The sequence below is a fragment of the Ranitomeya imitator genome, chromosome 1 (genome assembly GCF_032444005.1).
Source record: "Ranitomeya imitator isolate aRanImi1 chromosome 1, aRanImi1.pri, whole genome shotgun sequence".
NCBI classification, from domain to species: domain Eukaryota; kingdom Metazoa; phylum Chordata; class Amphibia; order Anura; family Dendrobatidae; genus Ranitomeya; species Ranitomeya imitator.
The window spans coordinates 1,054,173,806-1,054,188,025 of NC_091282.1; the positions used below are offsets into that span (position 1 = coordinate 1,054,173,806).

Genomic DNA, 14,220 nt, shown 5'->3' on the forward strand with positions numbered 1-14,220 from the left:
GGAGCATCTTATGGGGCCATGTGCAGCATTATATGTGGCAAATATCTCTATGTAGCATCTTATGGGGCCATGTGCAGAGTTATATGGGGCAAATATTTCTATGGAGCATCTTATGGGGCCATGTGCAGAGTTATATGGGGCAAATATTTCTATGGAGCATCTTAATGGGGCCATGTGCAGCATTATAAGGGGGCAAATGTGTCTGTGGAGCATCTTATGGAGCCATAATCAGCATTTGTGCAGCATTATATGGGGCAATCATCTCTATGGAGCATCTTATGGGGCCATAACCAGCATTTGTGCAGCATTATATAGGGCAAATGTGTCTATGGAGCATCTTATAGGGCCATAATCAGCATTTGCGCAGCATTATATGGGGAACATCTTATGGGGCCCATCATAAACTGTATGGAGCATTATATGGGGCTTATTTTGTATGGAGCATTATATGGGGCCCATCATGAACTGTATGGAGCATTATATGGGGCTCCTGATTCAATATGGAGATTCAAATACACTTAACCTACTGATGTCTCAATTAATTTTACTTTTATTGGTACCTATTTTTATTTTTGACATTTACTGGTAGCTGCTGCATTTTCCACTCTAGGCTTATACTCGAGTCATTAAGTTTTCCCAGTATTTTGTGGCAAAATTAGGGGTCTCGGCTTTTACTCGGGTCGGTTTATACTCGAGTATATATGGTATGTCTTATATTCTAGGTTCTTCAAAGTAGCCACTTTTTGCTTTGATGACTGCTTTGCACACTCTTGGCATTCTCTTGATGAGCTTCAAGAGGTAGTCTCCGGGAATGGTCTTTAAGCAGTCTTGAAGGAGTTCCCAGAGATGCTTAGTACTTGTTGGCCCTTTTGTCTTCACTCTGCGGTCCAGCTCACCCCAAACCATCTAGATTGGGTTCAGGTCTGGTGACTGTGGAGGCCAGGTCATCTGGGGTAGCACCCCATCACTATCCTTCTTGGTCAAATACCCTTACACAGCCTGGAGGTGTGTTTGGGGTCATTGTCCTGTTGAAAAATAAATGATGGTCCAAATAAACGCAAACCGGATGGAATAGCATGCCATTGCAAAGATGCCTACAATATAAGAAATATTATCAGTTGTTTCACACTTTTTTGTAAAGTATATAATTCCACATGTGTTAATTCATAGTTTTGATGCCTTCAGTGTGAATTTACAATTTTCATAGTCATGAAAATACAAATAAATCTTTTAAATGAGTTGGTGTGTCCAAACTTTTGGTCTGTACTGTAAATAAAAATTATTATTATTATTATAGGTATGATGGGCCTACAGCTTCCCTATACACAGTATAATGCTGACAGAGCTCCACTATACACTGTATAATTCCCCCAAAGCTTCCTTATACTCAGTATGGTGGGCCCACAGATCCCCTACATATAGTATGATGTCCCCCAGAGTTAAGCTATACATAGAATTATGTCCCCACTGCTGTCCCAAGCACAGTAGAATGACTCCCACAGTAGTCCTTACACTTTATACTGCCCCCCCATACTGTATAATGTCCCTCACACTTCATAATAGCTGCCACGGTAGTCTCCACATATTATGAGGGCCATGCACAGTAGTCCACACTGTATAATGGCCTCTCATTAGCTCCCACATTGTATAATGGCCCCCACTGTAGTCCCCACACTTTATGGTTGCCCCCTACAGTGGTCCCCACACTGTATATGGGCTCCCACGTTGTATGATGGTCCCCAAACTGTATAGTGACTCTTGTTAGCTCGCATTCTGACATTCTGTGCATGCGCTGGTGACTCAGCCAGTGAATCACCCTGCCGTTCTGTGGACCACAAGCTTAAGATGACCTGTTGTCTACAAAACAGAGAGCAGTAGTGCAGGGAGATCATGTCACCCTGTTCTACTGCAGAGCTTAAAGGGAACCTGTCATGTAAAGTAATGCTTTTAACCTGCAGATATGGGGTTAATCTGCAGGTTAATCGCATTTTGACTTTGTGTGGTGCCCGCACTGAGAGCCCCACTGCTGGCAGCAAATTAACTTCATTCCTCCGGACAGCCTTGCTCTTCCAGTCATAGGGGTGGCGCCGATGCTTTTTCAGTTATCACTCTATGTATAGTAAAGCGGCGGCTGTAACTGATGCCCCGAGACAGACTGACAGCCAGTTCAGCACCGTCTGCCATCTAGTAGCTAGGCTTCAATGTTTTGTAAGTGCCTACTTAATATTTAGGAGTCCACCTATGTACAGTAATAATGGCCCCAGCATCGCTGATGAGAGCAGGAGGTCATGTGACGATTTTGTTCTATTGAGAGAAGTCAAACTTGTCTAGTTGACACGTGCAATGAGCAAACGTGGTCGCATGACCGCTTGATCGCATCAGTGGTCTTGGGGCAGTGGTCTTGACGGCAGGCGCACCCCATTATGATTTTGCGGTCTGTAGTCTTAGAGTGAATGCAGACAATTATCCCAAGCCTTTAATAACTTAATAATTTGATAATAAGCAATTTATTCTTATAACATAGAATGCAGCCCGTGGTTACTATATTGTTATACTTGTTAGGGGCAGACAGACGGACGTATTTCTCATGTGAGGATCGCATCACAATCCTCGGACTGACCATCGGTTCTCCTGACCTGAGGCTGCAGTAATCCCAAGTAGTAGAAAAGACAGCGCCTCAAACGTTGGTGAAAAAAAATCACATTTTATTCTGCCTTCTGTGGCAACATTTCGATCCAAAAGATCTTTCTCAAGCACTCTTTTGGATCGAAACGTTGCCACAGGAGGCTAAATAAAACGTGATTTTTTTTTTCACCAACGTTTGAAGCGCTGTCTTTTATACTACTTGGTATGGACTTTTTTCTGGGATGAACTCCCTGGTTGTGACATGCGTCTTAAATAGTGTCCTGTAGGACCTTGATAATATGAGGTGCGGTTTAACTTATAATTTTTGATTAGCTGCAATAATCCATCACGCTGTCACGCTTATGTCCCGATAGGGGACGGGCAGTCCGAGGATTGCAATGCAATCCTTGCGTGACTTATATGGCGTCTGTCTGCGCCCTTATGCTAATACTTATACTTGTTATACTAATACTGAAATATTATCCTATTAGTAATGTATTAACGCTATTAACTTGCATTTCTATGCTTGTTTTACTAATACTTATAAAAGACCCAGCTCGCAAGTATAAAAAGCCCCTGACCTCCCCATCTCCAGCCACAAGACAGCAACTATTTCATATGATGGATTGCATATAATCTCATAACATTAAACAGTGTAATAATAATAAGCCGCCCCAGTGCCCTGTGCCCCCTCAGCCCTCACAATACTCTCAAACTCTCACATTCAGCCCCCAGTACCCTGTCCCCCTCCCAAAATACCACCATCCTCTCTCTTTCACCCACACAGTGCCCGGTCCCCCTTGCACACCCCAACCCCCACAATAACCCCCATCCTCTCACATTCACCCCCAGTGCCCTGTTCTCCTCTCCCACAATACCCCCATCCTCTCACATTTACCCCACAGTGTCCTGTCCCTCTCCCCCACTTCAGCCCCCACAATACCACAATCATCTCACATTCACCCCACAGTGACCATGATATGCCTAAATCGAATTAATCTAATAAATTGCATCCCCAATTACTGACTGATGAAGTTTTCAGGCAGACAGTGAGGAGGACCAGGAAGTGTCCAGAATAGATGCAAGGAGACCACTAAGGCCCAGCGTGCCTCAGCCAATCCCAGAGTGCACAGCCAGAAAGTAACTGCAGCTGCTGCCAGCCCAGCCAGGAAGAGACTGCTTGGGCGAGACCACATCACACTCTGCACGGATGGAGGCTCTGCAGCCTCACCTGCCACTGTGCAGAGTCTGTCAGACAGGGGAGTCAGCATTGTGCTGCTCCCTCCCTGACACCTCAGATGCGGCAGTGGATCTCCCTGTGGGCCCATTCAGGTGATGGGCCGGGGCAATGGCCCCCTCTGCCCCCCCAGTAGCTATGCTAGTGTATTATTATTATTATTATTTATTAATATAGCACCATTAATTCCATGGTGCTGTACATAAGAAAAGGGCTACATACAGGGTTATAGACATCATTTACAGTACACAAATTTACAATGACAGACTGGTGCAGAGGGGAGAGGACCCTGTCCTTGTGGACTTACATTATCAGACTAAGGCTACTTTCACACATCAGGCCGAATCCGGCTAATGTTCAAAAAAACGGATCCGTTGCAAATAGTGTAAAAGCTTATGCAACGGATCCGTTTTTCTGCTGGATCTGGTTGTAATTATGTATTATGTCGTACACTGCTTTATCTGTGTACTTTAGATATTGATGTGCATAGTCTAGTAATGTAATGGGAACATCTATCCTCATCTCTAAATGACTCTTTATCTTCTGTAAACTGTGGTTTTATCAACATGTCCCTTTATGCCTCAGAGGTTTGTTCTGGTGGATAATATTCACAGCACAAGATCTATATCAGCCGTTACTCTGAGGATCAGTGGCAACATGGGTTTATACGGGTAGATAGTTGTCAGAAAAGTCACCCACATTGACGTTGCAGGTAAAATGCTTTTGAACTTCCTTAAATATATGATGTTGAAAGAAGCAGAAATCAAACACATGTCATAAATTCAGCTACAAAGTCTGATAAATCAATGTATCAAAATATATGAGTGAAATTGACGGGCATATGATTTTGGTTTGACTTGTATACAGACAATTACTCCGACTTGAGAAAGAAGACAGGAAAACAAAATGCACAGCATTTCCCTGGGTAGTGCTTTACTGTTGTGTGCGAGGGATTGTAGATCTGATGTAGAATTAGGTCATGACCAAAGCAGAGATCTATTACTACACAATGCACTGGGGAACAAATAGAGGAAATAGTTAACAGAAACTAACGATACAGGCTAAAAAAATCTCCACCTCCATGTTTCACGGGAACCTTTCACTTATATTTATTTATATTGGTGTTTTTGCAGCATTTTTTCCACTAAATAGTGCTATAACCCCAGTCAGAGGCCTCTCATCCAACCAAATCAGAACTCATACTTTGCACTGTGGAGGGGCAACACCCCAAAACACAAATTAACAAATTAGGATTCTGCTTTGGCATTTACACTAAATCATGTAGCAAGGCTTATTAAAGGGTATATATTGACTTTTAGGATGCTGCTTCCAATAAGTGGTACATGAGACCACAAAATATGTGTATCATAGAATAGTAAATTTTATTTTAGAAGCCAATTAAGACATATAAAGATAGTATCACAGAGTAAATGATTAGAACAGAGCAAATGACTAGGTTAGGGGTGCACCACAAACATAGTGGCACCCCATGGATAGAGGCATGGAATTAGAATTACGGTATCTAATATAACCCAACTCTCAACTTCCCCTCTCATGATGGCACGTAGGGGTAGAAATCTGAAAGATGAACTGGTGACCAGTCACTATATTCCAAGTAAGACATCTTTCTTTAATTTTGGGAGAAAACGGAGGGCTTTTTTTTCTTGCGGAAACTGTTTGGCCTGTAAGAACTCTCTTAGCTCCACGTCCTTCATGTCATCGAACGGCCTCAAAACATTTGAGATCAGGGACTATATTACATGTACAACCACACGTGGTGTATTACGCTAAGTGTAGTTGTAATTTGGTATACATTGGTTTCACATCTCGTGAATTACGTGTTCGAAATCGCGAGCATGTGAGAGACATTGAGGCCGCTCATGACGTGGATGACGTGGATTCTTTGAAAACAATCCCCAAACACTTTAAGTTGAAAAATAAATGTAATTTTGGGGAGGTGAAGATCTGGGGAATTGACTGTGTCCATATGGGAATACATGGAGGGAACAATGTGCGCATTTTGACACAAAAAGAATGCCGTTGGATTGTAACCTTAGGCACGATGACACCGGCAGGGTTAAACGAGCAGTTTAGTTTTACATCATTTTTGTAGTTGGTTGACGTCATCTCTGGACCTATGATCTCTTTTTTATACATTGTTTTTAATTTTGTCTGTCCTTTTCTATATTTAGTTATGTACCACTTGAGGTTGCTATGAATTCTATCACTAAATATCCTTCTTGGAAACAGTCATCGCTGGAGAGTGGCTTATCACTTCTATTCTTGATCTACAACTCCGAAATAATTATATGGTGAATGGAACGGCAACATTTCATATGCACTTTACACTGGTTTTCTTATTTTATTATGTTTCTCTATTTTTGTAATATGTTTTATGTAATTACCTGCACCTGTCATAATTGTATGTTGACATGCTGCTGCATGTCTTCTTTGGTTATTTATATATATTTTCTGTGCACTGCCACTTTAAGCAGACACTTTAATGTATTATCATATATTTTTTGTAATTAGTAATATAGTGAGGCGTTTTATGTAGTAGGTCTTATCGCTGGGTAGTTATAAATGATTTAGATAATGATATCTGTACCTTTAAAGCAGTGCTGAAATTGGTAGATCCCGTTCTGCTTTGATGGAAGAAAGTTAGGTAGGAGTTTCACTAGTGCGCATGTATGTCTCCGACGTGGTCTCGGGCTGCAACATCATACCCGGCGCCTGTTAGTGACGTGTGCTGGTCATTGACGTCACCGGGGATTCCTCGTGACCCGCACCGCCATGATGGCACCAGAGTGATGTGGCTTTCATGCGCCCACCTGTTCGGCCACATGCGCTGCTGATTGTGATTACGGGGAGTGTATTTAATGAAGACAGCGGGGACTCTTTATCATCACCTTGCCCCCTGAGGAAGCTGTTGTGAAACGTGCGTAGGGGCGCGTGGGTTTCTCCATGGAAACAGAGATGGGTAAGATCTGAGGGTGGTCTCATGTCTCTTTCATTATCTGGATTGTGCTAGCCACATGGCCATTAATTTACATAAATGTTCTCTGGTATGAGACTTTAGTTTTGAGACTCATGTGACCATTCCATCTAGGCTATGGATGTAATACTATGCACTGGCACTTTAGTTGGTATATTTCAGTATGATCCTGGTATGGGTTATATTAGATAATTCTATTTCCATGCCTCTGTCCATGGGGTGCCAATATGTTTGTGGTGCACCCCTAAACTAGTCATTCGCTCTGTTCTAATTATTTACTCTGTGATACTATCTTTATACTGTATGTTTTAATTGACTTCTAAAATAAAATTTACTATTCTATGATACACATATTTTGTGGCCTCATGTTCCATTTTGTGGTGTTTGGATAATTTGAGGGAGCTCCATAGGATATTCTCTAGTGTGGTCCTGGTTATTTATTCCGGGACTAAGTATTGTTATATATTATGACATCTGTATTTGAGATATTGTGTTTCCAATAAGTGGTAATATAGTTTAAGTCAACTTCATCACTGAAGAGACAATTTACATATTTTCCAGAGGGGCATTGCATGGCATATAAGTCTCCTTACACTGGAATGTCACTCTCCACAAGCAGAAACGTTACCCCCTTAAAATCCAGTCAGAGACCTCTCTTACTGCCTAATCAGATCTCATGCTTTGCACTGAGAAGGGGCATCACCCCAAACATGTGTCTGGAAGTTGAAATTCTAGTTTGGATTTTATCCTAAGTCATGTGACAAGGTTCGTTAAAGGGTCGGTATTTACTTTTACGATAGCTACTTCCAATTGGTGGCACTAGAGTTCAAGTCCTCTTCCTCTCTGAAGAGACAATTGGCAAATATGACATTTTCTCAGTAGAGACTGTTGTAATTGTGCTACTTTACAATGCAGTGGTGGGGTTCAGTATATGGTATCTGTGCTGATAGAATTCTCTTGCCTTCACCTATAGGTCTTTAACAATAGAGATCAAAGGTGAAGTTGTTTTAAGGTCACATGCAAGTTCTGGACTGCATTATGGTAAAAAAAACCTTTTTTTAAGATGTGTACTGTTAACAGATAAACTAAAGGTACCTTCACACATAACGATATTGTTAACGATATCGTTGCTATTTGTGACATAGCAACGATATCGTTAATGAAATCGTTATGTGTGACAGCGACCAACGATCAGGCCCCTGCTGGGAGATCGTTGGTCGCTGAAGAAAGTCCAGAACTTTATTTCGTCGCTGGACTCCTGCTGACATCGCTGGATCGGCGTGTGTGACACCGATCCAGCGATGTCTTCACTGGTAACCAGGGTAAACATCGGGTAACTAAGCGCAGGGCCGCGCTTAGTAACCCGATGTTTACCCTGGTTACCATGCTAAAAGTAAAAAAAAAACAAACACTTGATACTTACCTACAGCCGTCTGTCCTCCAGCGCTGTGCTCTGCACTCCTCCTGTACTGGCTGTGAGCCGGAAAGCAGAGCGGTGACGTCACCGCTCTGCTTTCCGGCTCACAGCCAGTACAGGAGGAGAGCAGAGAAGCAGAGCGCAGCGCTGGAGGACAGACAGCGGTAGGTAAGTATCTAGTGTTTGTTTTTTTTACTTTTAGCATGGTAACCAGGGTAAACATCGGGTTACTAAGCGCGGCCCTGCGCTTAGTTACCCGATGTTTACCCTGGTTACCGGCATCATTGGTCGCTGGAGAGCGGTCTGTGTGACAGCTCTCCAGCGACCAAACAGCGACGCTGCAGCGATCCGGATCGTTGTCGGTATCGCTGCAGCGTCGCTTAATGTGAAGGGACCTTAAGTCATCGGCAAATATCTGAGACACTGACAGATTCTTATTGACAATTAGATTACATTTAGTCTCACTGACAAGAAGTCATCTGTTGGCATGTGTCAAACTTCAATATGTTAACCTCCATGATAACAAAAACTTTCTCGTTACTGCCCAATGTATTTTCTGAACCTATCTCCAAAATGCTATTTTTATGAATACTGTTGATTTAAACGACTTTACAAGATCAAGCTTTTTAGATACCTTCAATTCATGCATCTAATAATTCCTGAGATAAGATCTAACGCAGCAAAAATACTTACCTATGCTGTAAAGCATCTTCATAAATGATGTTCACATAAATTACGCTTGCAAAAATTAAAAAAGCATAACTGAGAATCAGGAACAATATAAAAAAAACAAGTATTCAGAATATTGTTTCTTTCTTGAATTTGGTGTTTAACTTTTTCCCTTGAATACTTTTAGTTTAGAATATTAAACATTGTCGTCTCCCGAGTCTAGACGTCATCTACAGTCTAGACATTTAAAAAAACATGAAGCGAACAAAAACACTCTGCACCAGAAGTATTTTTGGCTCGAAAATGCACCATCTTAGAATATAATTTGCCCTGCCCTTTAACTGGTAAGGCATGACACAACTTGTAGGTCCAAGACAACAAGTTGAAAACTACCAGTTGTCTGTACTTGCCTTACAAAACACATGGGTTATTTTCATGCGATTCCATGTCTTTACGAAAGTGCATTATTTTTCAACACCAAAAAAGGATAGACAAAGGTCATCTTGATGGGTTCCCGTCACAACATAGCAGGGAACCTCCGCCGTTTGATCAGTTTCCTTTGGTCCTTCACAGTGGAGACTGATTAGAGGCTGATCTCTATGCTGCTCTTTGATCAGTCTTTCTGGCAGTCTGCAGGTGCCATATGTCAACACATTAGCAAGCAGCATGCAAAAACAATATCAGCTCTCTCACACAACTCTAGTGCCTGTGATAAAGAGTTGTGTCCTGTTCCTTTATCTCTACTAGCTATTAACCCATTCTAGATTTTGCTCTGTACCACAGGAGGAAAGAAAAAGTCACATCCAGAGGAAAGGAAAAGAAAACAACAAAGTAACAGAAAAGGCCATTCATAGCTGCAAATAAAAAATGAATGTAAAAGTCAGCTTGATTTACAATTTTTCAGCTGACATAAACGTGAGGAAATTCACATGGCCAGTGTTTTAGTGCCAAAAGTATTACCGCAGGCACCACAACTCATACAGATAGACCAGGACTATTTATACACATGCTTTTTTAATGTTCGATGTCATCAAGCAACTTCACTTCTTTATATTTCCCATTCTGTGCGGGAACTCATTTATTCTTTCAAGATACTCAAAGAAGAAAAAAAAAATGACTTTATAATCTATAAATCAACAACGCAAGACTTTAAAACTCTGAATAATGCAAGTTCTATGGAGTTCAGAGGCTAGGCAAATTACACACCCTGAAGCTGCCCTTTTACATGAAAGAATCCTTTCTTTACACTCACCGAGCTCCAGCCCTTGGGATCTTTCATTTAAAGGGTTTTCTAAACATTTCAGGTACACTTGAAAGCTGAAAGTAATTCTCATTTCCTATGTGGGATTAGCCTGTTTCCAGGACAGAAAGGAATAGAAGACATTCACCAGTGTAAAACCACAACGGATCTAGGTCTACAGGCGCAAACATAAATAGATACGGAAAAAAGGACCCAGGTTTATTTTCCTGTCTCCTTAACCCTGGTGCCAGGTTTTTAAGTTCCTTTTTTGTGGTACCTTTTAAAGCCTAGTCTTGTGCTGTATGACTATACCACATCAATTATCCAAAATTAATGGGCCTCCAGGAAAGGCAAATGACCTTTCAAGGCTGTAAATTATCACAGTGTTCAAAAATCAAAAGTTTGTCTTACCATTCTGCTCCTTAGCACTCTCAAAATGAAATTTGCTGCTGAGATTGGATTCAGCTTGTACTCCATGTAGCTGAAAGTCCAGGGTACACGTGAGGACTCTGAGAAGTAACAATAGGAGGATCATTTGGATGAATAGGGGTGAGCACAGATACTAACGGCAATTGAGATTTTGCAAGTTCACAGTCAGTCTCAGCAGAGCATGATCACTGCACCCTTCACCAGAGAGCTCTGAGCCGGTTTGGGTAACATTGGTGGCAGATGATCACTGGGTAGATCCTTCATAATCCCATGCAAAGCCAACTCTTTTCTGATTCCGTTATTCTTTCCTGTCTCCAGTTTGGTAAAGTAATCAACGTAAGATAAAAAGAAAAATGATCAAATCCCCGAAGATCTTCTTGTAGTTTTAAATCCTTCAAGAAATGACGTCCACAAAAAGAAAAATGAAATAATTAAAAAAAAAAACTACGAAAACCTGACAATACAAATTCTAAAAAATAAATATATAAAAAAACATTCTCCAGGAACATCTGCCTGCCTCACATAGAAACTAATGGACAAAAAGTTACACCGGGCTTCGAGAAAGAAAAGAATCCTTCCTCAAGGTGCAGTTCACCTTGTATAAACAAACAAAAATGGGTGACTACTGAAAAAATTAGCATTATAAGCGAGAGTAGTCATCCAGAGCTGTAAAAATGTGAATCTGTAGCTTGACACCCTGTGAGAAAACAATGTGATAGTCAGCAAACGTGTCCCCTCAGGACATTGTGGGATAGGAACGTGTCTCTATACACCTCCCTTTTTTTTTTCTCACCGGCAGTTCCTTTTTTAGGCAGTATCAAAGTCTGTGCTCCACTGCTGTGCTGATTATTTACCTTACTTTTTGGCTTGGCACCAAACTTCCTCACACTGTTTTGCAGATCAGAGCAGTGACCCAACAGCATGAAAGTAATGGAGCCAGTGAGTTCTCCGCCTGGCAGCAGGTTCCAGTCAGCAGGGTGATCCTCTAGTGCTTAATAGGGCTGCAGGTCACTCAGGGGTTTGCTTGCTTTGCTGGTGGGATTCCTGTGCCTCTGAAAAACTCAGGAGTGAAAAGGAAACAATTCCTTAGCTGGGAGTCTGAGAGCTTAGTGTGGGTGTCTGTTTAAAGTTTGCTCCTAGCTGCAACAAATGGGAAAGAGTTTAGAGCTGATGAAAGTACTTGACTCCCTCTCCTTCTTCTTTTTCCTTCCCCCCTCTCCTTTCCCTCTCACTTTCCTAAAGTTCCAGCGAAGGCAGACTGCCACCTGGCGACTCAACAGGTGCTACAGCAAAGAAAAGAGGGATCAGGGAATCCCATCTTGGGCAAGACAAAAACTTGAAAAGTGAGAAAACTTATTATTAAGTGATATGTTAAAATGAGACACAAGCAATAGACAATTCGCAAAGTTTTCAAGGTAAAACTTATGAAATCCCGAGACGCCTTACTGTTTCAGATAAATAGAGATTGAGCTGCTAGTATACACTTAAGGACAAACCGAAATATCGTAATGTTTATTTTGTAACTAACTTTTTTAAGTACAAGAAATCAATTAAATAACAAAAGATTACATGGATTTAGAAATGATGAAACACTCTGTTGTACTCTTTTGAGCTATGAATTCAATTTTTGAAACTGTTACTATTATCATTTATGCAAATTGCCTTTTCTGAGAAAAAGAGGACTTGAACTCTGTAGCACCACCTGTTGGAAGTAGCGATCCTACAAGTCATGAACAACCCTTTAACGAGTCGTGCAATATGACTTAGGATAAAAGCCAAATCAGTATCTCAATTCGCAGACACGGTGTTTCGGGCTGTTGGCCCTCGTCAGTGCTGTCTTAAGGTACCGTCACACTAAGCGACACTGCAGTGATACCGACAACGATCCGGATCGCTGCAGCGTCGCTGTTTGGTCGCTGGAGAGCTGTCACACAGACAGCTCTCCAGCGACCAACGATGCCGGTAACCAGGGTAAACATCGGGTTACTAAGCGCAGGGCCGCGCTTAGTAACCCGATGTTTACCCTGGTTACCATCGTTAAAGTAAAAAAAACAACCACTACATACTTACCTACCGCTGTCTGTCCCCGGTGCTCTGCTTCTCTGGTCTGGCTGTCAGCGCCGGGCAGCCGGAAAGCAGAGCGGTGACGTCACCGCTCTGCTTTCCGGCCGCTGTGCTCACAGCCAGAGCAGAGAAGCAGAGCGCCGAGGACAGACAGCGGTAGGTAAGTATGTAGTGGTTGTTTTTTTTTACTTTAACGATGGTAACCAGGGTAAACATTGGGTTACTAAGCGCGGCCCTGCGCTTAGTAACCCGATGTTTACCCTGGTTACCAGCGAAGACATCGCTGAATCGGCGTCACAGACGCCGATTCAGCGATGTCAGCGGGAGATCCAGCGACAAAACAAAGTTCTGGACTTTCTTCCCTGACCAACGATGGCACAGCAGGGGCCTGATCGCTGCTGCCTGTCACACTGGACGATATCGCTAGCCAGGACGCTGCAACGTCACGGATCGCTAGCGATATCGTCTAGTGTGACGGTACCTTTAGGCAAGGTTCATATCACGTTTGACCTTACATTCAGTGGCTTCATGGGAGCTTATGTCCAAACCCAGGCAAAATAGGATTCGGGGTGATGAGGCCATTGATAATAATGATGCAGACGGAGTCATCCTGTCCTCTGTTGGACATCATTCTCGACTCTATACACTTATTGGAGGTGGGCAGACAGATGTATTCTACTAATAGGCGTATACATCTTAAAATGATGTACAATAGAGCACACTGACTCCGTCTGCATCTTTTAGTCAGTGGCCCCATCAGCATATACCCGAATCCTGTTTTCCAGTGGTTCGGATGTAAACCTCAATGCCATAACTGAACATAGTCTTTTATTGCGCCATCATATTCCTTTACAAACATTGTCATCACTGTTCCCACTGGGGCTCGCAATTTAAGTTGTAAAGGGAGCAAGCCGGAGAACCCAGAGGAAACCCACATAAACACGGGGAGAACATACAAACTCTTTGTAGATGTCGTCCATAGTGGGATTTGAAACCAGGACTCCGGCGCTGCAAGGCTGCTGTGCTAACCACTGAGCCAATTTTTCAATTAAGACTTTTGCACATGGACTACTTTCATTGTTACATCCTCTTGCTGGTGCTTATAGTTAGACGTTAGCCAACATTTGAAGTTGGGAATAGGAAGCAAGTCATTTCTATAACAACTGTCTATGCATTGCCGAAATAAGATCTCTAGTATGCGTTACTGTACAGTATGTCTTGCCGTCGGCAGATGTTGGTGGGAGCAAAGCAACAGCACTAGCCACTGTGCTACCGTGATGTCCATATTATTTACATTTTGCAAGAAAATACAATTTGAATTATCTAGACAATTGCTTCTAGACTATTGCTTGAGTGATCATATCAATTTCCAGTTTACAGAATAAGGTGTTTTTTTTTTTTTTTGCTTATACTGGAAATTTTATTTACATTTTCAAAATAGTTTTACAGAAAGGAAAAAGAAAAAAGCACAAGATATCAAGATATCTAAAATTAATTTCAAGTAATTTTTGGCTTCATGGACAAGTGCCAGATAAGATAAATTA

At 42.0% G+C, this 14,220-nt stretch overlaps 1 protein-coding gene across 2 annotated transcripts in view; it reads right to left on the minus strand.

Moving 5' to 3' along the window:
- PDGFC (platelet derived growth factor C) overlaps positions 1 to 11,821 on the minus strand; it is a 377,744-nt gene extending 365,923 nt beyond the window's left edge. The window contains exon 1 of one of the 2 annotated variants that reach the window (XM_069744123.1): positions 10,595 to 11,821. In XM_069744123.1, the coding sequence (XP_069600224.1) occupies positions 10,595 to 10,718 (124 nt within the window). In that variant the 5' untranslated portion in view covers positions 10,719 to 11,821. The remainder of the gene's footprint in view (positions 1 to 10,594) is intronic. The other variant, XM_069744124.1, reaches the window with a different exon arrangement.
- Positions 11,822 to 14,220: the final 2,399 nt, after the last annotated feature.